This window comes from Heterocephalus glaber, unplaced genomic scaffold (assembly GCF_053883595.1).
Source record: "Heterocephalus glaber isolate CG9 unplaced genomic scaffold, H.glaber_assembly_v1.0 deba00000331, whole genome shotgun sequence".
NCBI lineage: Eukaryota > Metazoa > Chordata > Mammalia > Rodentia > Bathyergidae > Heterocephalus > Heterocephalus glaber.
Window position 1 is genome coordinate 45,207,688 of NW_028258142.1, and position 23,238 is coordinate 45,230,925.

A 23,238-nucleotide genomic window follows, 5' to 3' on the forward strand; every position below is an offset into this window, starting at 1 on the left:
CAAACATGAACCCAGAACCTCTTGTTTTTGGCCTGTGTGTTAAAATTTTGCTCAGCAGTGTTCCATAGGACGTTAATTTTGGGAAACACTAGATTAGATGACGTAATCTTGAGATAGTGTGATTCTTTAGTATCTGAATAGTATAGTAAGGGTCCACTAAAAAGTAAAGAAAAAGAAACATGATCAAGTCAACTTCCTCATTTAAATTATGTAGAGATATTGTTTCTGGTCATTCCCTTAAGTTGGTTCTCTCCTGTTGATCTTGAAGTTGCATACTTGATAGAGGAATAACCAGTGTTACATGTTGCCTCTCAACTCTTGACTTGCTCCTCTGGCCTTCTACCCTGAAGATTACACCTGAGAATTATTGGTAGGTTCAGCTTTCCTGCAGTGTTGGGCACAATTCCCATAGGACTAGTCCATCTGTACCTTATTTTCTATTATGTCTTCATGTTGTTGCTACTATTGTTTTTTAAAAAATTCATCTCAAGGTGCATATGCTATTATTCATGAGAACATGACAACTCTCCACTACTGGTAAAGCCAAAGATGTTTTAATGACAGACTATGTAAGTCACAGTTTGTTTCCTTATTGTTGGACTTTGAGTTTTAAGGACCTGAGTGTTAGACTTGTTGCTGTGGTAATCATATTGTTGATTAAGGTATCTTTCAGTTAGATAACATACTTTTTCAAAATAACCCCTCAAAAATATAATAATTTCTGGGGCCAGGGATTTAGCTCAGTGGTTCTGTCACCTGCCTCACAAGCGCAAGGCCCCAAGTTCAATCCCCGGTACCAAAAAAAATATATATATATATAGTAATTTCAGCATATGAGAAGCAGGACAGTACTGTATAATGCTTAAGCATGAGGACTCTGAAGCCAGTGTGTCTGGGTTTGAGCTCCTTTCCCCTCATATCTGTTGACATTGGATGAAATTCTTAATGATTAGTTATGGGTTAATTTCATCCTCTAGCATATGGCTAGTGATAGCCTCTATGAAGATTAAATGCAGTGCTGAAAACAAAGCTTGGCATTTTAGAAAGCACATGGAAAATGTAATTATTTGGTTTGGGTCACTGTGCTAACTGAAATCTTGGTATGCATAAAGCTTTTTTTAATATTACATATCCTCATTATAGTTTAACATTATTGGTTTTCAAAAACGAGTCCTAGCCATTTAGGCATCAGGTTCCTTGAAGATAACCTGATAAAACATTTTTCCCCTGTTGCTTTGTTGGCAATGCAGAAGACTAGTGAAATTTGGTAACTTCAATTACTATAGAATTGTTAAGAGTAAGAGCCCTGAAATGAACTAAAGGAAGTAAGACTATTTGATGATATCATTTACAACGAAATAATTCCCACTATAAGTTAATATTTTCCTACAAAGAAAGACAACTCTATCTAGTAAGTAGAGGATAACATGAAAAGGAATAAGAAAGGATTTGTCTGTTTTGTTTATTTTTTTAAAATTCGCAATTCTAGAATTAGATAACTAAATTTGAACACTGGTTTTCTAGAAGGTAAGGGCAAACCACTATCATTTGGGCTTTGCACTCCTTCCCCTAGGGATGTTTTGCCTTTTAGCATGTCTGCTAATTTTTTAATTCAAACCCAAACATAGATGTACATAACAATAAGGTAAAGAGGTCTGTAGCATGAGGTTTTGTTAATCTGACTAGGAGTAAGGCTTTAAGGTGTTCCATAAATACAGACATTAGGGACTGAAATTAGACTTGACTAATCCCCACAGTTTTAGAAATTCCTTGATGTCTTTGATTTTCTTCTTGTCCTAGAATTTGTGTTTATGTTGACCAACACTCCAGTTGACTTTTCCTTTCTAACATAGCAAAGAGCCCCAATTCTAGGGCAAGCAAAATGCAGAAAGTTATGGTAGATTTTAAAAATGAAAACCAGAGCTTCTCAATACTTATATTGAAGACAATGGCTTAAGAAAGACTACAGTAACTATGGTTTTGTTTTGTGGCACTGGAAATTGAACCCAAAGCCGTTGCACTGAACTATTACATCCCTTTTTTAAAAATTTGAGACAGGGTCTAGCTGAAGTTGCTCAGGCTGAGCTGGAACTTGTAATCCTCCTGCCTCAGCTTCTCATAGTGATGGGATAGGTGTATGCTACCACCCCTGGTTTTTTTGTGCTTTTTTTGGTACCGGGGATCAAACTCAGGACCTTGCACTTGCAAGGCAGGCAGTGGAACCACTGAGCTAAATCCCCGGCCCCTACCCCTGGTTTTTATGTTAACCTCTTAAAAGAGAGGCAAAGGACATTATGAAATAATGTCAGAAAACAAAACCATGAATAGATTTATTGGAGAACTGGTGAAAGAAATCAGAATTGTGAGGATTACCATCAACCAAAGGACATCTAAAATGTGTCCTGAAAATGTCTGCATGCCACCTTTGAAGATGATTAATTTTATCTTCAGTATTTATTTGTTATTTTCTGATCTAAGAGCCCACTGATTTTAATTCTCAAATATTTAGTTGAAATGGAAACTGAGAAGGATAAAGTAGGTAAAATTTCAGTAGCCAGAACTGAAACAATTTCAGTAAGAATACAAATTGAGATGGATAGGGAGAAATTAAATTGGATGTCTGCATTGGATGCAACTTCTGGAATTCTGTGGAAATAGATGTCATGTGGAAATGATGTGTCACTACTACCATCTTCATGAAATACTGTTGGGAATAAAATCTATCACGCTAGCATGTCCCTGTTTTCTGAGCTGAAAAAGTTCTAGAGCTCTTTTGGGGGGCGGGCAGGATCTCGCTAAGTAGTCCAGGTTGGCCTCAAACTCAAACTGTCAGTGATCCTCCTGCTTCAACCTCCCAAGTGCTGGGATCACAGGCATGCACCACCATGTCCAGCAAGTGCACTTTTTTTTTTAATATTGAGTATTGCTCAACTTAGACATGTTAACTAGAAATGACAAAAACAGAGGGAGTGACTCATCCCTAGTTTTCACAGCATTCTGAAATCTAGAGTTTAACCTTGCTTCCTACAAAAGACAGAACTAGCTCAGCTGGGATCAGGATTTTGCTTCCTGGTTTGGTGCGCTTTTGTTTCTGCTATGGTAACTATCTAAGGAAGTGGGTTAGAAGCCAGTGAGCTTATAGGCACATAGTTTGGAATTACCCACCGCTGATCCCCATATAGGTGCCGTTCAAATTACTAGCATTTGTAAGAAAATGGCAGCTATAAAAATACATAAGTTCAGAAATAGTTAAGTCATTTAAAGCAACTAGAATTTTAGAACAACTATCTGGGTCAACCCTAAAATGAATAAGAGTTCTGAATTTTGGGAAATTTACTCTTTTAGGTGTTCTTAGTACAAGATGATGTGATGCCATTCCAGAATGATAACCACAGATATATAGCACTTTAATAACTCCCACATTGATTTATTTAAGCCTCATAGCTTGTAAAAATAGCCTATTTTATAAAGAAAGAATGAAGAGTTAGATGATTGTTGGTAATTCCTGCCCAAGGTCACATAGGCAGTAAGGCATTATTTCAGCCCAGATCTCCTGACTTCATGGAGTACAGATGGTGGGGCCCTGTTAATCCCCATTGCTCTGCTGGATAATGCAATAAATAAATACAAAATATGTTTCCCCTTAATTATGGATATGAAACTAGACAAAATCCAGTAGTATTTTAAACAAATAACTTGAGTAAAATAAAACAAAAGTGAGTAATAGCATATCGTAGGAAGTTGTGGCTAGAGAAAAATTTTTATGGCAAGCTGGGTGTGGTGCTGCACACTTGTAATCTCAGCACATGCAGGAGGGTCACTGAGTTCAAGGCCAGTGTGGGCTACATAAACCCTGTCTCAAAGTCTGTGGCAGTGGTCATTCTTGACATAGGTCTGAGAAAAATTTTAAGATTTGGATACTTGATATATACTAAATATTGAGTGTAGAGAAGTTTTTCTAATGGTTCAGATTTCAGACTAACACATATAGTGCATGGGGGTGTGCCATACCTCCTCATTGATCAATGTGGAAGTGTCATGGCAGTATAAAGAATCCTCCTGCCTTTGGGAAGATACCACAGACAGAATGTCCAACATACATACATGTACACTGGAAAGAGGTCAGAGAGCTTCAGCTGGGAGCCTGAAGTAAGGATGCAGGGAAAAAAGAAGAAAGGGCTTCAGTCAGAGTGAAAATTTATCTTCACTATAATGTGGGTAAAATTTTGAAGAATGGAAGTGCTTGGATTTGTGGGAGTGCATCTTGGTGGGAAGCTGAAACTGAATAAATTGATTTGAGAATTGTAAGAGACAAAAAAAATAACAGACTGCTTGCCTTAGGATAGTAGTGATGACACTGGCAAGTAAAGGGGAAATCAGTAAATTAAAGACAAATGTGTTCTATAAAACAATGACACTTAGGATTTTTGTGAAAATTAAGATGTGCGAAGCAGTTTGGATCTGGGGAAAATAATTTGCCGTTAGATTTTTTAAAATACATATTATAGGGCAACTTTAGGTTTGTAGGAAAGCTATGGAAATACCAACTTTACTTTAAGGCCTCATCCCCAAATACGGTCACTTTGGGGGTTAGGACTTCAGCATAGATTTAGGGAGAAAAGGACACACGTTTAGTCCACAACAATAATATTTACTGGGATTCCTTGGTGTGTGTTTGTTTTGAGACAGTGTCTCAGGTAGTTCAGGCTGGCTTTGAACTTACTATGTAGCCCAAGCTGGCCTCAAATTCACAGTGATTCTCCTGCCTCAGCCTCCCAGCTTCTGGGATTGCAGGTATGCCTCACCATGTCTCACAGCTCCTTGTGTGCTGTGGTTTTTGTTTTTTGGGAGAAAGGGAGTGGATTCCAGTAACTTTTTTCTTTTTTGAGACAGGGTCTTAGTATGTAGTTCAGGCTGGCCTCAAACTCGAAGTGATCCTCCTGCCTCAGCCTCTTGAGTGCTGGGATTACAGGCGTGAGCCACAATACCCAGCAGATTGCAATAATTTTAAGGTCACTTGCTTATCCTAAAGAAATTACTTTAATATTTCTGTAAGGTGGGTCTGCTAGCAAGAGGTTCCATTTCTGTTTGGAGAAAATCATAATTTTTGAGATAGCTTTGCCAGATTTAAGATTTTTGGTTGGAAGTTTTTTTCTTTGAGCACTTCAAATGTATTTTCCTGCTGCCTTCTGCCTTCTGGTCCTATTGAGAAGCAGAATATTAATCTTTCTCCTTTCAAGATTTTTTGTTTTGACCTTCTGCATTTTTGCTTTGATAGGTCTATAGATTGTTTCATATTTACCTGATTTGGAGATTAGGAACTATTTTCCTGCCTGCTTCTTCCCATAGATATAACTCTTGAGTCAGGGCTCTGGACCTGGGCATGGGTACAGCGGAAAGCTTTTCTCTGAATGATACCCCGACTCTTGGTGAAGAGGAGGGGAAAGCAATCTGAGGTTGTCTCAGCTTGTTGCTTCTGCTATGGAACCACTACTTCCTGAATTGATGACAAGCCTTCTCAGGGACCCAGTTTTCTCAGTGCTTCACATCGAAGGTAGAGTGGATACTGGGCAAAAAAGGATTTCCCCCAGGCTCTTGACTCCCTAGCTCAGGACTTGAATGCTAGGCAGCTGGTGGCAGGGTGAGAAATGCTGCTGACCTGTGCTGGGAATAAAGCCCTTCATCTGGGAGCACTAGCAGCTCTGAGCAGAGTAATCCATGTATTGTGGGTGGCAGCAGTTGAGAAAGTGGAGTCCAGGCCTTGCTGAGGTGGGAGAAGAAAGGAGGGAGCACTGTGGGTTCAGATACCACACACTTGCTATTCTTACTGAGTTTGTGTAAATTTTCCTTGAACAGATGTTTCATTTGCTCTTTGCTCTTAGGACCACTTTCTGAGGCTTTAAATAATGGTTGTGGTTTTTTAAATAGTACTCTCATTTACGGAGAAGCAGGTCAGTAGGGCTCCTCTCAAGCTGTCATGGTAGAGGTCAGTCTCCTATAGATCAGGAGTGGTGAAACAACATTTTTGGGCCTTTGGTTCCTTCTTTTTTTGACTATGTGTAAAGTAGTGTTGGCCTCTTCCTCACCTTGCTCCATTTTATTCTATTACTCAGTGTTATTTTCCTTATTGTATTCATATCTGCAATAGTATTTGTATGTTTTTATGCTTCCCTTCCCTTGAAATGTGCAAAGATAGGAGACTTCTATTTTCTTGAACGTTATATCCCCCAGTGCTTCAAAAACATGCACCCATGTGTCAGACTGTCATTACAGCACTTAACAGACCTGTGGGGCAGAAGGGACAGTAGACAAAGTAGTCATAACATTTTTCTAAAAGTGCTTTGAAAGAGAAGTACATTGGGTGGTGCTTTTATGGTTCTGATCTGAGAAAAGTCTTACTATTAGTGTACATGAGAGCCAAAGTAACATACATGTATTATTGTAAGCATTGTTACCATAATAAACCAGGCTGTGGAACCTCAGTGCCTCTTTCTAGACCACTGGTGAGTCAATATAAAATTTCTAGGGGCCTAGATACACAGTCCAATAATTTACTAGGTTTCATCCAGTTTCTTTAGGCTGCTACCAGGCAGTTCGCCCTTGCTGGCCTCTAACCCCTGACCTGTTCCAGCCTCCCAAGGAGCTGGAACTACAAGTGCATGGTACAGTGTGCCTGGCTTTTAAAGATAACTCTTTATAAGATAGCCTATCTGGATGTTGGAAATTAGAAACTAGGGTTGGCAGAAATGACTGCCAAGGACACAGTACACCTCTCAAAACATCCAGCCCCAAGCAAGCAAGAATAAATTCACTTTGGATGTGTTTAAACAGACAGAATCTGAGTACCTTGAGCTGACCCCAGAGTGTCTTGGGTATTCAAGAGTAATGTGGCTAAGAAATATGAAGGTTACTGATGTGATACAGATGAAGGTATGGGTTCGCTACCACACTAGTATGTTGTGAGGAAGATACATGTGGAGGTGGAGATGTGTAACAGGAGATTGTGTTGAGAAGTATGTGTCCAGAATGAAATACCACTGTGCTTCTGTATGTCACTCTGAGTTAACATGCTGGAACCTACACCACATTCCAATTTGTATCACTGGTAAAGGGAGAAAGCAAGAGGAAACAGACCATACCTTGAGATTATAGAACTGTGTTGAAGTATCTTACAGCATCTTGACCTTCAGGATAGATGAGAAATGCAGGGACATGCGGACATGGTAAAAGTGGACACCTCTAAAGAAAAGTCTCAATAATAGCAAAGAAGCCTCACTAGTGTAGAGAAGTGGTTCACAATTCTAGCTCTGTGTTAACATCATTTTCAGAACTTTTACAAAATTCATATATTCTGGACCCCTTTCCGGATGTTTAATTGATGTGCAGTGTGGTCTGGAATTCTCTTAAAAAATCAGGAGTTCTCAGAAATCCCCTAAATTATTCTGGTGTGCAGCCAGAGTTGAGATACACTCATAAAGAAGTTACATCTGTGTGGAAGTAACAGAATGTTCACTTAACCTTTACAAAATGTAAAGCTGATGGTCATTTAACCCAATCTGTGTTGTTTATGAGATCAGCCTTGGTCAGAGAGAAGGAAAAGACTCCAGTCTTTCTAGAAGGAAGAATACCCATTTTCTAGACCCTTCCAGCCTCATCTCTACTAGGTGATAGAGTATAGAAGGTATCCTCTGCCACCCCACATAGAGGACTTAGTTGAGGATCAGTGACTGTCAGGAGACAGTCTCACTGCGAAGGAGGGGCTGTTCCCACAAAGTCAAAGATGATCTTGACCAGCATTCAGTTAGCTTTCTTCCCTGTTTACAGGCTCTCTGAAGCTATTTTTGAGCCATTGATGTCCTGTCTGCTGCAGTCATGGACCCCTTCTCAAGTTAAAATGTTTTAAAATGCATAAAAATAAAATATGTAACATTACAAAGGAAACATTATATTGGAGTACAGCTATCCAAATTACAAAATTTGTACAATGATACATGCCTCCTTTTTAACAAATAACAGTCTAATTATCCATTCAGTGGATTAGACCTAATTATCCATTCATTGGATCTAATAATCACCATAACTTTTACACCTAGTGATAAATGTAAACTTCAATGTGCAGTGGTTGTAAAAAGCAATTAATATGAAACAACTCCTTTCTGTTGGAGATAGTTATGGATACTGATAATGCTATGATGGTTTATTTCCACATTCACAATTGAAAACAGTGCTAAGTTTCAGTTTAATTTGTAAAGATAAATATATAATTTTAATTATGCAAACTCAATACCTGGAAATTTTATATGCTGGTTAGGCATATTAATATATTAGTCTACAGTTAAAATATTTTTAATGGTTACCAACTTTATTTTTTTTTTAAAGCAAAACATTTATTGGTACATTTTAGGGATACATAATGATAACACTCATCTTGGGGAATTTGCGCCTGTACATGGTACATCTTGCTGCTTTTTTCTTATTCCCTCCCTTTCCTCAAGCCCCCTCCCGTCTCGACATAAAAAGTTTTGTTTCCGTAAAAGATTTTTTTTTTCAAAGAATAGAGTTTACCTATATATTTTCATAGTCTGTGTTGTGATACTAAAACTCAATACTGGAATAACTTTTTAAATTTGGCATTAACAGTATAATACCAGATTTTATGCACAGCATTAACTAGGTAGCTCTTTGAATCTCCAGATGCTAACAAAAATGATTTGATATTGCAGGAATACAAGCGCAAGTTAGCCAGAGTTTCCCTGGTGCGCAAAGAACTCAGGTCCCGGATCCAGAGCCTGCCAGATTTATCTCGATTGCCCAATGTCACTGGCAGCCACATGCATCTGCCTTTTGCTGGGGACATCTACAGTGAAGATTGATGACCATTCTCTTCCTAGGGCCCAGGACTTTGCAAGAGATGGAAACAGGTTAGGTGGATAGTCCTGTAGTGTTATTTTTGTATACTGTTGGGAGAGTGATACTAACAAAAGAAACAAGTAATTTATGAAATTGTTTAAAATGTTGGTTTGTTTACTATTTTATTAGTAAATTAACATGACTTAGTTTAAACAAAGTGAGGATGTGTGTGTATTAATAAGCTCACAAATAGTGATTACTTTCAAGAGATTTTTGTAATTTTTTTTGATCCAAGGCCTTGTGAAAAATTCCATGTTTCTATTTCTTCATGTATTTTCAATTGTTTTTCTTTATTGTTTTCAGTATCTAATCACTGTATACTATCCAGTTACTGAAGAGGAAGAACTAATCAGGAGTTGGTTGAGACTTTATTATGGTATAGGTAGGACTTGATTATAGGAGAAACTAAATGTTCCAACTTAATCTTCACCTTTCTCCCCAACCCAAGTACTGGTTCTGTGCCTCTCCATGCCTTCGATTCCTAGTGGTCAGCAGTATAACACTAAACATGGGCATCAACTGAAGGGTCGGATCAGAGCCTAGAGAACTTTCCCCTGGTAGCAGTCCTTTCCAGCTGCCCAGTGTAGAGTAAACAAATGTTAAATAAGGACTCCTTTGATTACACTGTTTAAAATTATTTGAGTCAATTAATATGAAAAAGCTTTGGAAATACTATAAATTTTGACACTCTACCAAGAGGATAACTTTGGTTCTGGAACTGATTTCTATTTAACAAATCAGTTTTTTAACATAATTGATCCCTTTAATTAAAAAACATACATATATGGAATTAAAAGAAACATACAAGAATGACAGTTTTATTCCCTAAACTATATAACTTTTAAAAAATTGTATTTTTAGCTCTAATAGCTCTAGAACACAGTAATCATTACTGTTTAGTAAAGTAGACTGGAACATTTTTGATGTTTCTGTAGGAATTTTGAGTGACTGTATATTTGGAAATTAAGCAGTACTACACTACAGGGTAGATCTGGTAAATTTTATATTTGTACATTTACAGATGTAAATACAAAGCAAATGTACTTTTACCTTTTATTTCTAACCTTGTGTGTTAGTGCAGTTGCATGCTCTGCAGCTTTCTTTTTAAGTCACATTGTTAAGCTGTGGATTTGTCTTTAATAATGACTTAGAATAAACATTTTTCTTCATTCATTGCTTTACATATTAGACATTTCTCATTGTAAGCAGATTCAAATTAGATAATAAAACATTTTTTAAATCACAGAAGCCAATTACATTTCATTACTCTGAATGGCTTCACTCTGGGTTTTTTTTTTCAGTATTAGAGATTATAGTTAAAATAAATTTACATTGTTAAGGAAAAGGCATACATTTATTAATAGCTAGTAGTTATAGAAACAGTGCTTTTACCAATGTGACCTCTCCCCAAAACAGAAACATATAGTAGTCCCAGACCACATATGTCTTATGTTCCAAAGTGTTTTAGACAACTTTTGGGAGTTAGGATACATTTTCTCACAGAAACAGCAGTAATTGGGTTCCCTATGCACACTACCACTAAAAGCTCACATTGGAACCTAATCCACTTAACTATGGATGTACTTAACTTACAATATGGTTGATAATTTTTCATCATAGACCCTGACGAATATTTAATAACATCACTCTAAGGAGATTGTGTGCAGCAGCGAAACTGACACATGGGGGTGCCTGCCTGCGCTGTATACCTCTGTCCCTAGGTGTAGGAAATAGAAGAAGAGATTCAGCAGAGGGAAAGAGGACGTAACAAATATACAATTAGAAAACCTGCTTATATCTATTATGAAAGTATACTTAGGTTTTGTTGTTGCAAATGTGAAAGCAAAAACTTCTATGTTAATTTATTTTCCATATCTTGACCTTATTTATAATCTGCTAAAGTGGTGATTTACCCATTCAATATATATATATATATATTTTCCATTTAAAACTAATTTATAAACTATGTAATTGTGGGAAGATTTGAAATCTTTTAGAAGTTTGTTGGAATATTTTCACCATTAAAGACAGACTTCTGACTTAGATACTGATTTTAATGCCAGTATCTGCTCTAAATATTTATGATAAAAATGCATTATTTTTTTAAAGAGCTTGATGAGATTTGTGATAAGTAATAGTACTCAAGAGTCTGAATCCCACTCCTTGATCAATCCTCCACATATTTCAGTTGGGTAGCTCCCTAACTGAACATAAACAGTAGTCTCTTCTAGAAGTCATGTTCTCAGCCTTATGATAGTTAACTTAGGCCTTAGCAGTTAATAGTCTTCCTTCTTAAAAGGTAGACTAAATTTTCACAGAAAATGGGGTTAGGTTGGGGGTACTACAATACCAAATTCTTAAATCATGAGCATTTTCTTCACTGTGTACCTGAGGGAAATCATGCAGCTGAGTTGGTTTGGCCTGGTCCCTCAAGAGAAAAGCATGTCACCATATTTGAATGAGGGGTACTGTGCTTTGAATGGATACTATCACTCTTTTCTCCATGAACAGTGCAGATTGCTGTCTGGAGCGCCAGTTTGAACAGATTCCCTGGTGCTCCCTCTGCTCCTTCCATCACTACAGCAAGTAAAAGAACCATATTGAGGAACTGGGAGTCTGAGAAAATGAGTTGTGCTCAATACCAACCTCCCTATGAGGAAAACCGTTCCATATGCAGCTATTTTGGTACCTTTTCCACATGTACTCTGAATCAGGGTTTTTCTATTAGAAATCCTTCGGAATCAGCAAAAGCTGGGATGACCCAGTCACCTTGATTTGCAAATTAAAAGAACAAACCTAGGTTATCAGTTTTCACTGTAAAGGAGAAGCTCATCTCTTCACAGTATAGTGTTGAACTGGTTCTGACACCTCTTTAGAGAGAAAAATTCCAAGAGTAAAAGTTAATTTTAGGGAAAGGTAGATGGTTCTTTCTGAATTTTTCATTCTAAAAATTTATATAATATGGAATAACATAAAGCTACTAAACTGCTTTGTATGCTATTAAGAAATAGCTCCTCAAAATGTAGTCATGTTTCACAGAAGTTGCACTATGTCAAAGCTTTTTAAAGTGTACTCCCAGTTCTCCTCTGTATGGAAAAGGAACATTGTGTTACTTAATGAATTTATTTATACAGAGAATTTGTTGACAACTCTTAATTCCAGCCATCCACACTGTTGTGAGGTGGCAGTAGCACATGGGAAGATGAACTCTCCCTGTTTGTTTATCCTTTTTTCTTTGGCTGTATCTGATGACAGTATAAATGTTCTTAATAAAGTTCTATGTTCTTTTTGAAGTTTCCTCATGTAGGTTGTTTCTGTGACTGATTCGTTTGATGTGGGATGAATTAATGGACTGGGAGGGAAGCAGAGTACAGGAAGTATTCAGCTACGTTATGGCAGAGAAATGCTGGAGTATCAGGATCACCAGGAGGGCTTATTAAACTACGGGTGGCTGGGCCCTACCCACAGAGCTTCTGCTTGAGTAAATCTGAGCAAAGGGCTGATGGCTTTTCTAATTACTTAACGCTGATGCTACTGAGTTTAGGGACCACATATTGACAGCTACTGCTGTAGACCAACTTTAAAGTCTGACTTGTTTCAATTTAAAATATTTAAGCAGTTTCAGGGTTTTATAGTTTATTATGTAGCAGATTCCTTCTGGGCAGAGAATAGGAGCTTTTTGGTGATCTGCTGCTTAGTAGTTGTCTTAGTAACTTTTCTTCTTGCTGAAGTTCAAGGAGGAAAGGTTTATTTCAGCTCACAGTTGGTAGAGCTTTCAGTCCATTGTCCGCTGGCTCTAAGGCAGTGTGGCATGGGAGAGAGGCATCACAGACGAGAAACACTCCATGGCAAAGCAGGGCAGGCAGAGGGCAGCAAAGCAGTGAAGTAGCAGCAGCAACCAAGCTTGCCTTTGTAGTTCATCCAGGGTACCCGCCCTTTTGGCAGTGCCACCCACACCCAGGGTGGGGTACCCTTAATCCTAGCATTGTGCAACCTAGCTCCAGCCATCTCCAAAACTCCCCACCTATAACTGCATGAGGCTTTGGGGGAACATCTAGATACAAGCCATAACAGTAGTGCTTAAGTGCTTTCAAATGGACACCTTCACTTGGTGCCTGGAACTTCCTGCAGCATAGGCCTGGCTGCACCTTAAATTTATTATGTTGCTGGGGATCAAACCAAGGCCTTGCACATGCTAGGCAAGTGCTCTACCAGTGAGTTATATCCCTGGCCCCACTCTTTGAAATTAAAGCAAAATTGGGGAATACTAAGCCAGGCATGGTAGTTCATGCCTGTAATCCAGCACTTGGAAGCTGAAGCAAGAGGATCACGAATGTGAGTCTCACTTGGGGAATTTAGCAAGATCCTGTCTCAAAAAATGAAAAAAAGGGCTGGGATGTAGCTCAGTGCATAGAACCTGGGTTGTACTGCAAGGTGTATGTGTCTGTTTGTATGTGTGTGTACCTTGGGGAATAGTGGAAATCTGTAGGAATTCCTAGGGTAGTGTTCACTAGAGTTCCTTGGTAAGACTTTGATCCATGTGCAAGAAGGACATACAGAAAATCTAAACTTTCTGGTTCTTCTAATCCAGAAAGCTTGGGAGATGTCTTCTTGCTAGTGCTTCTGGTGCTCTTTGGCATCTGATCACTTTATCTGAATTCAGGTGCTAATTCCCATCCACTTCCTCTGCAATAATAGGTTTTATACAGTGGAACTTACAGCCAGAGATTCTATTTCTTATTTTATTTCTTTTGAGATTCTGTTTCTAATGTGGGATAATATGAAAACCTACCTGCAGTGACACTTCTACACACACACACACACACACACACACACACACACACACACACACACTGGATACTGGTGATCAAACTCGGTGTATACTAGGCAAGTGTTCTGCCACTGAGTTACATAACCCCAGCAGAAACTCACATTTTAAATAAGCTGCCCAGATGATTCTGATTGAGGTAATCAATAGACTGCACTTTGAGAACAATGCTCTACAAAGCATAGTTGATAACATGATAATGGCTGCTTACACAAATAAGAGTACTTACTGTGGACCAGGTACTGTTACTGCACATACGCTTTGTGATAGACACTCTGATTATTCCAGTTTTACACATGGGAAACTAAGACTGTCAGTTCTGCATGATCCTAAACAAGTCAAATGGTGAAGTTGCAATTCAAACCCAGCTCTGAGTTTGGCTCCAAGCCTGTACAGTATAAGACTCTGTCAGACATACGAATGAATCTGACTTACAAACGTTCTCCCAGAATGGAACTCATTCATAAGTTGCGGACTTACTGTACACCTTAACTATCTACCACATAGATTGATATGTTGTGTTGCATCTCCACTATCACCAAGTCCACATTTTGTATAACATGTGTCTTACTTTTTTTCATCGCTGAGACAAAATACCTGACACCTAGTGTTAAAGGAGGAAAGATTTATTTAGCTCACAGTTTGTAGCAGTTTCAGTTCATAGTTGGGCTGGCTCCTGGGCATGGTGGCTTGGCAGAGGGGCATCACAGAGGAGAAAATGTTCATGGCAAAGCAGCAAGTGACAACATTAGCCTTGTTTCTGTCCCTTATATTTATCCAGGCTACCCACCTTTAGGGCTCATAGCACTCACACCCAGGGAAGAGCACCCTTAATCCTACCCAGAACTATGCCAAACCAATCAGTAGACTAATTTAGTGATCACACACCTTTAATCCCAGCACACTCTTAGAGCGTAATCACACACTGTAGATCCAGCTACCTCTGAAAAAGTCCTACTTATGACTACATGCGGCTTTGAGGGGACATCTAGACACAAGCCACAACAACATGTTAGGTTACAATGAAATTAACATGCCAGTTTGCAAATTAGAAAGCAACATAGCTAAAAGCACTACTGAAAGACAGCTGCTTGTAGAGGTATGTTACACCAAATTTACTTTTAAAAATTAAAATACATAGTGGTGTATATATATGGTAAATTTTAACATATCTATATCTATCTATCTATCTATCTATATACATATATATGCATACCATGTAGGGATTTACAAGGTAGGCTTAACACAGCCACCTGGAGAGTGGAGAGTTAGGGGTGGAAGAATGCAAAGAGGCTCTGCAGAGTTGCAGGATCCAGTCAGAAGTTAAAGACGTGAAGCTCACTGCAGTCTGGTATAGTCCATACGGATGCAGAAGCTGAAGGATCTGCATTGGAAGGCTGAAGAGTCTGCAGTGGAAGACTTAAGGAACTGAAGATGAATGTCCAAAGGCAATGATGAAAACTGGAGCTCCTCCAAAGAAGCAAAAAGGAAGCCAACTTCCTTCCCTTTTTATTCCATCTAGGCTACAAGTCTATTGATTGTTGCCGCCAATATCCAGGGTGGATCTTCCCTCTTTAGTAAGTCAGTCATCCAGACACACCAAGATCTTGCTGCACTAATCAGCTAGGTGTTTCTTATTGAAGTTGATTCCACAATTAACTGTCACACCATTTTAATAAATAAATCATTGACTAAAATGATCTATTGCCATGCATTTTACAAATGATACATATTTAAATTCTGTGCTTCATGGGAAAGGTACAAAATAAATTTTGAACTAATTTAAATGACCCTGTGTTTAAAGTCTATTTCTTTGTTTAGCAAAGAAAATTTCATCTTATTTATGGAAATATAAGTTGAGAGAGCATTTAGAAGGTTTAAAGGATACAATAATACATGGATTAAAATGTTGTTTTGTAATTTCACTGTATTGACATCAATAGGATGGGAATGGTTCTTTGGTTATGGTTTTGTGATTTGAGTTGTAAGGTTGCACCTGGAATGCTGTTTTTTTCTTTTGGTACTGGGGATCGAACTCAGGTCCTTGCGCTTGCACAGCAGGCGGCGAAACCACTGAGCTAAATCCCCGGCCCTGGAATATTTTTAACTGAGGGAAGTTAAACCCTGTTTTCATTCTTCTTTTTGACTGGATGTTACAATATTGCAGGACTTCAGGTGAACTTCACGTCCAATCCTTGAACTTTCCTTACATAGCTGATAGCTGTGGATGCTCAAGTTAGAGGCAGATGTCTTTGGTGTTTGGCATTCTGCCTGTTTGAGTTGCTAGTTTTTCCATGCCTGGCTAGTATGAAGAGAAACTGTGACTTCTTTCTAGACCTTTTTCTTTGCTTGCTTGCTTTTATACGCATTGATGGAACAGAGCAAGTATAGTTGCAGTAAAATTTTATATCACGATAAAGCATTCTATTTCCAGGTGGGTAAAATTTCTCCACTAGCAACCAATAGGAAGCTGTTAATGATTAAACTTATTGGCCAACTAACCAGCAGTTTTTGCAACATGACATAGAGCTTGAGTTAGAAAAATCTCTTCCTTTTTTTTTTTAGTTTGGTATCTTCAAAGCATAGCACTTAGAAACATAAGCAAAATGTTAATTTTTTTAACATAGGGAAAGTTTCCAGTATGATTTTTTTAAAAGAAAAACTCCCTATTATTTAGTTTTAAAGTTCTTAAATCTGTTTGCGCCTCAGAAACTTTCCAGTTTTAGCTCTAGGAAAATTCCACAAAGATGGTGGAGTGCTAAGCAGCAGCAAATCAGTCTGAGATTTGGAGTCCAGATGCTGGAATGTAGCAATGTGGGGAAGAGAAGAAGAGGGAAGCAAGTCCCTGGGACCCAGGAAGGATCTGAAGTGAAAATTGAGCCCACAGGGAGAGCAAAGGAAGGGACCTCAACACTGAAGAGGGAAGTGGCAAACGGTGCTTTCTCCCTGACACCGAGCTCACAGTATGAGACAGCTTTAACCTACAGAGGCAAGGTGAGTACAAGTGAGCCTCCATAGAGAAACACACCAGTGGAATGGGAGCAGTGGATGCTGCAGACTGCAGTGGCTGGTCAGTGATTCAAATTCAGATGTCCCCAGGAGAGGGCCATTGGCCAGTTGCCATTTAGGGGCCAACTGAACCTGGGACTCAGAGCAGCAGTGGGTTAGCTCTATCTCAGGCCTCCAAGTGTCAGGGTGAGGCTGTCATGGGAGACACCAGGGTCAGGGAGCCAAGGTCAGGGCAGCAAGAGGGACTCAAGGTGTAGTGGGCTAAACAACTTGGGTCCCACCTTCACAGAAACCAGGATGAGCCTGAACTTCAGTGGAGTTGGAACCACAGGGTTGCTGGGATTATCCACCACCCCACCATTATTCTACTGCAAGCTTCCTGGGATGAATCAGCAGGGATCTGGGCTCTGTCTGCCTCCTTGTCTTCTAGTGACAGCATAGACATGCCCTGAAATGGATATTTTTTTATCTTGTTTGTTCTTGATTTTATATGTGTGTGAACATTGTTTCTAGTTCTTTTTGTTGTTGTTTTATTCTGTTCTTTGTTTCTTCCTTCTTTCTTTTCCTCCTGTTTCCTTCACAAGTTTCTCAAAGATTGTATAATCTTCCTTTGTCCTTTTAGTCTTGCTTCTAATCTTTTTTTTTTCCTTCTGTTTCTCTATTTTTTTCTCTTACCCCTTTTAAATTTTTTCCCCTCAGGGTAAAATCACCCTATTGAGGGGATATTTACTGTATACAATTTCCTGGTTTGTTTAGATTTTGTTATATAACTACAAATCTTGTTCATACAGTTCAAGGTAGCAAATTAATAGTTACCACAGTTTGTCATTTTTTAAAATGGAAGAGCTTAGGAAAAAAAATGGAATCCATGAAGCAGATCCAAACATACCCAGGAGATTAAAAATTCCAGTGAAGGACTGGGGATTTAGCTCAGTGGTTTCACCGCCTGCTGCGGAAGTGGAAGGATCTGAGTTCGATCCCCGGTACCAAAAAAAAAAAAAAAATTCCAGTGAAAGTATACACTGCAGAATCAACCAATGTGAGGACAGAATATCAAATATAAAAGACAGGTTTGTGGTTAGCAATCATGAAAGGAAAGATTTCTTAAAAATACTGAGGGACCATGAAAAATCAATCCAACAGCTGCTAGATTATACAAAGAATAACATAAGATCAGTCGATGAACAGGCAGGAGATAGCACAAACAACATAAAAAAACCTGTTACAGAAGTAAAGGCAGGGCCCAGGGATTTAGCTCAGGGGCATCCCACTGCCTTGCAAGCACAAGGCGCTGAGTTCTCAATCCCCAGTACCAAAAAAAATTTAAATAGTTGGGCATGGTGGCACACGCCTGTAATCCCAGCACTAGGGAGGCTGAGGCAGAAGGATCACCTCTAGTTCAAGGCCAGCCTGAACTACAAAGCAAGACCTTGTCTCAAAAAAACAAAAACCAGGGCTGGGGATTTAGCTTAGTGGTTCTGCTGCCTGCCTCAAAATTGTAAGGACCTGAGTTCAATCCCCGGTACCAAAAAACAAAATGAAACAAAAACAAAAAGCAAGTAATGGCAGAAAACTTCCCAAGCATGGAAAAGGAATTTGACAGATAAGTGAGGCATATAGAACTCAAATTAGCCATGATCATAAAAAATCTATACCAAGGCATATAATAGTCAAGATTCCAGAAATTCAACACAAGAACAGAACATTAAAAAGTGTTAGAGAGGGCCGGGGGTTTAGCTCAGTGGTTTCGCCACCTGCTGCACAAGCGCAAGAACTCGAGTACGATCCCCGGTACCAAAAAAAAAAAGTGTTAGAGAAAAGAAATGAATAACTAATAAAGGAAAGCCCATCAGAATGACATCAGACTTCACAACCCCAACTTCTCAGTCAAGGAGTGCTTGGAGTGAACTATTTTAATCCCTAAAAGAAAGCAGCCTCCAAACCAGATTGATGTACCCTGCAAAACTATCTTTCAAAATTGATGGAGAAATAATATACTTCCATGACAACACCTGAAGAAATTCATGACCAACAAACCAGCATTCCAGAAAGTTTGGAAGGATATTCTAGAAAGCGATATTGAAGACTACAATTCCACGAACCCCAGCAGAATGAATTCACCAGGCAAAGCAAGCAATTAAACATGGGAAAGAAGGAAACAAACAATAGGAAAATTATATAACAAGGCTATGTCAGTACATATCAGTTGTAACCATCAATGTAAATGGTCTCAATTCACTAATCAAAACAAGCAGATTGGCAGAATGGATCAAGAACCAAGGTCCAAAAATATGCTGCATAAAAGAAATGCTTAATTTAAAAAGAAATTCATAGACAAAGTAAAAGGATGGAAAACAATACTCCATGTGACAGGAACCTGGAAAAAAAGCAGGGATAGCTATTCTATTTGTAGACACAGTAGATTTCAAGCCAAGACTGATTAAGAGAGACAAACAAAGTCACTACATACTTGTTAAGGGAACAATCCAAGAGGAAGAGATAATAATCAAATATATATGCACCAAATACCAGTGCATCCAACTATATAAAACATTAATGAACATGAAAAATCAAATACTAACAAAATTGTAATGGGAGACCTCAATACCCTACAAATAGATCAATTAGACAAAAAAAAAATCAACAAAGAAATATCGGAACTGAACCAAACCTTTGAAGAAATGGATTTAGTAGATGTCTGCAGAGTATTCCACCCCACAACATCAGAATACACATTCTTTTTTGGTACTGGGGATCAAACCTTCCACAATAGCATTAAAAAAAAAAAGAAAAGAAGTACTTAGGAGTCAATGTAAGGAAGGAAGTAAAAGACCTTTACATTGAAAACTGCAGTACTCCGAAAAGAAAGATTACAGAGGATATCAGAAAATGGAAAGATATGCTTTGTTTTTGGGTAGGAAGAATGAATATAGTGAAAATGCCCATGCTTCCAAAATTGTTACACAGATTTAATGCAATCCCAATCAAAATACCAATAGCATCCCTCACAGAATTAGAGAAAACAATCCTAAAATTCATTTGGAACCAGAAGAGACCTAGAACTGCAAAAGCAATTCTTGGGCACAAAGGCAAAACGGGAAATCACGATCCCTAACTTGATATTATACTACAAAGCTACTATGATAAAAACAGCATGGTACTGGCAAAAAACCAGACCTAAGCATCAGTGGAACAGATTAGAAGATGCAGAAACAACTCCAAACACCTTTTTTTTTTTTTGGTACTGGGGATCAAACTCAGGACCTTGCACTTTTGAGGCAGGTGGCAGAACCACTGAGCTAAATCCCTGCCCCCAAACACCTTCTCTTTGACAGAGGGTCAAACACCCTCACTCGAAGAAAGCCTCTTTAATAAATGATGCTGGAGAAACGGGCTTTCCACATGCCAAAGATTAAACGTAGGCCCATATCCTCACCATGCACTAAACTAAAATTGAAATGGATCAAAGATCTAAATATTAAAACAGAAACACTGGAAGATAGAATAGGTAGAACTCTTGAAGACATAGGTGTAGGCAAAGACTTTATGAACAAAACCCCAACTGCACAGGAAATATTACAAAGAATCAGCAAGTGGGATCTCATCCTATTAAAAACCTTTTGCACAGCAAAAGAAACCACCAATGAATTGAAGAGACAGCCAGATCATGGGAAAAAAATTTTGCCAGCTGTTGCTCAAAGGACTAATACCTAGAATAAATAAAGAACTCAAAAAAATCAGACCTCCCAAATTTAAAGACCTAATCCAAAAATGGGCATCTGAAATGAATAGACACTTATCAGATGAAGAAGTAGAAACAGCAAATAAATCTATGAAAAAAAAAAAGTTGAACATCACTGGTCATTCGAGAGATGCAAATTAAAACAACACTGAGATTCTGTTTCATTTCAGAAAAAAATGGCTATTATAGAGAAATCAACCAATAACATGGTGGTGGGGCTGTGGGGAAAAAGGAACCCTTCTCCACTGTTGTTGGAAGTGTAGATTGGTGCAACCACTGTGAAAATTGGAGTGGAGATTCCTCACAATACTAAAACTAGAGGTTCCATTTGCTCTGGTCATCATCCCCCTTGTTATCTTTCCAAAAGAATTAAAAGCATCCTACCACAGCAATATATGCATACCCGTGTTTATAACAGCACAATTTGTAATAGCTAAATCTTGGAAACAGCCATCAACAGTTGAATGGATATAGATGTGGTTTTTTTATATAATGGATAAACCATAAAGAAGGATAAATTCTGCCATAAAGGATAATCTTGAGACATTTCTAGGTAAATACATGCACTTCAAGACCATACTCTTAAGTGAAATAAAATGGACACATGTTGAAAAATTGCATTATTTTTCTGGTGTGAGAAACCAAGAGTAAATAAACATGAAAATATATAATAGATATTTGGGAAATGGGAAGAAAATGTTCAAATGGGAAGGGGGACAAGTGGGGAGATGCAAAAAAAAAAAATAGAAGGAAAAAAATGGAAACAAAGCTTTGTTAAGGGGAAGACGGAGAGGAGGAGATTGGGGAAAAAAGAATCAAGATATGTCATGTACAGGCACAGTTTCCATACGATGAATGTGATCATTATATTTGAAAGATACCAATAAAATTAATTTTAAAAAATCAAGTTCTTATATAGCACAACAATTGTTTTTTAAATGATTCAGGGCAATGTGTGTACAATTTTATTTTCAGGTATTAATCATAGTCATGAAATAAAATATTCACTACTTAATATTTTTGGCAGTTAATAGACTTTGAATATATTAAGAGGTCAGATACAGTGAAGAGACTTGTTTCCTGTCACTTTAGAAACTAGTTTTATTATAAAAAGTTATATCCATTATTAAAAATCATTTGATTTAAATATTGTACTTCATTTTTGAACTTGGATTTCATTTCCATCTTTGTAGTATTACTCAGTGAAGGACATGGATTTAGATAGATTTCTGTAAGCACTTTGTAAATTTGTCATATTGGACTAGAAATCTCACTTGTTATTAAAAGTGTTGAAAATGTGTACACTTGTTTGTATGCTATTTAATAAAACTTAACTTCTATTTTATGTCCTCTAAAAGTTCTTCTGCATAATGTATTTTCATTTTCAGGATAAATTTGAAACATGACTTCAGTAACTATTTGCAGAAGTGTTTAGATTTTTTTTAAAGTCTCTTTCTAAAAGACTATCAAAAACAAACAAGACGCAAAACAAAACAAAACCTAGTTTTAAACTAAAAATTGTATTACCTTGTTTTTTTGATCCTAGAAAATGTGTCAAAGAACACTGTCAGTGTTATCTTAACCCATGTCATATTCCCTTTAGAAGAGGGATAGCAAGTATATGTCATACATGCTCATCTCACCAGAAGTTTCTCTTGTTTATGAATAAAATCAGAACTTGAGGCTGTCAACCCTCCTTGATGAAAGCTGGAATAGGAGCTGAAAAACATTTTTCCACTAAGCGAAAAGTGTGGTGGATTGCTCATCTTTGAAAATAGAGTCAACTGATTTACAGTGACCAGTAAGAGGCACATGTTTTCTGAGAATACCCATTGTAGAATTCTTCCTTAGCTTTTGAGCATTTTATGGACCTAAGTTGTTAGAAGCGCAATTAATAGTGACAGTGGTAGATGCTGCGGACACAGGGAAAGACTGGGTCAGTTCACCATGTTTTGGTACTTGTATTTAACATAGTTTATACAAATATAAGAAGAGCTGGTTTACCGTGGCCTGTCAATTTTCCGAGGTCTAATGAAAATTTATTATAAACTTTCAAGTGAAGAAAGGCTTGGAAACAAACTAGAATTCAGGGTATTTAAATGATTTCGTTTTAAAATTTTTTCTTGCTGAGTACTACTACCTGTGAGATTCACCATACATGGAGCTCTTGATCATTCATTTTATTTTGAGTTTTTCTTTTGTTTTTTGAGATAGGGTCTCGCTATGTAGTTCAGGCTGGCCTTGAACTTGCAGCAATCCTCCTGCCTCAGCCTCCCAAGTGCTGGGATTATAAGCATGTACTAGCATGCCTGATGCCATTTTATTTCTAATAGACAAATAATTGTATATAGTGTAGTACAATGTGATGTTTCATTACATGTAAATATTATAGATTGAACAATTCAGGCTGAGTAATATATCCATCATCTCAAATATTTATTTCCTTGAATAAGTTCAGCTGTTCTGGATCTATGTATATGTGAGATCATATGGGATTTGTCTGGTTTATTTCAGTTAGCATACTGTCCTCTAGGTTCATCCACGTTGTAGCAAATGACAGATCTTTCTGCTTTTTAGACTGAATGTATTCTATTATGTATATATACACCATGTTTAAAAAATCCATTTGTCAGTTGATGGGTTCTTGGGTTGTTTTCATTTCTTAGCTACTGTAAAGTAAGACTGCAACGAAAGTGTAAGTGCAATGTCTCTGCAACACACTGACTTCAATTCCTTTGATACACATACT

General features: G+C 37.9%; 1 protein-coding gene across 1 annotated transcript in view; it reads left to right on the forward strand.

Annotated features, from left to right (window-relative positions):
• Rprd1a (regulation of nuclear pre-mRNA domain containing 1A) overlaps positions 1-12,203 on the forward strand; it is a 64,788-nt gene extending 52,585 nt beyond the window's left edge. Inside the window, exon 7 of the mRNA XM_004855225.4 lies at positions 8,724-12,203. Coding sequence (XP_004855282.1) covers positions 8,724-8,873 — 150 coding nt within the window. The 3' untranslated portion in view covers positions 8,874-12,203. The remainder of the gene's footprint in view (positions 1-8,723) is intronic.
• The last annotated feature ends 11,035 nt before the right edge of the window (positions 12,204-23,238 follow it).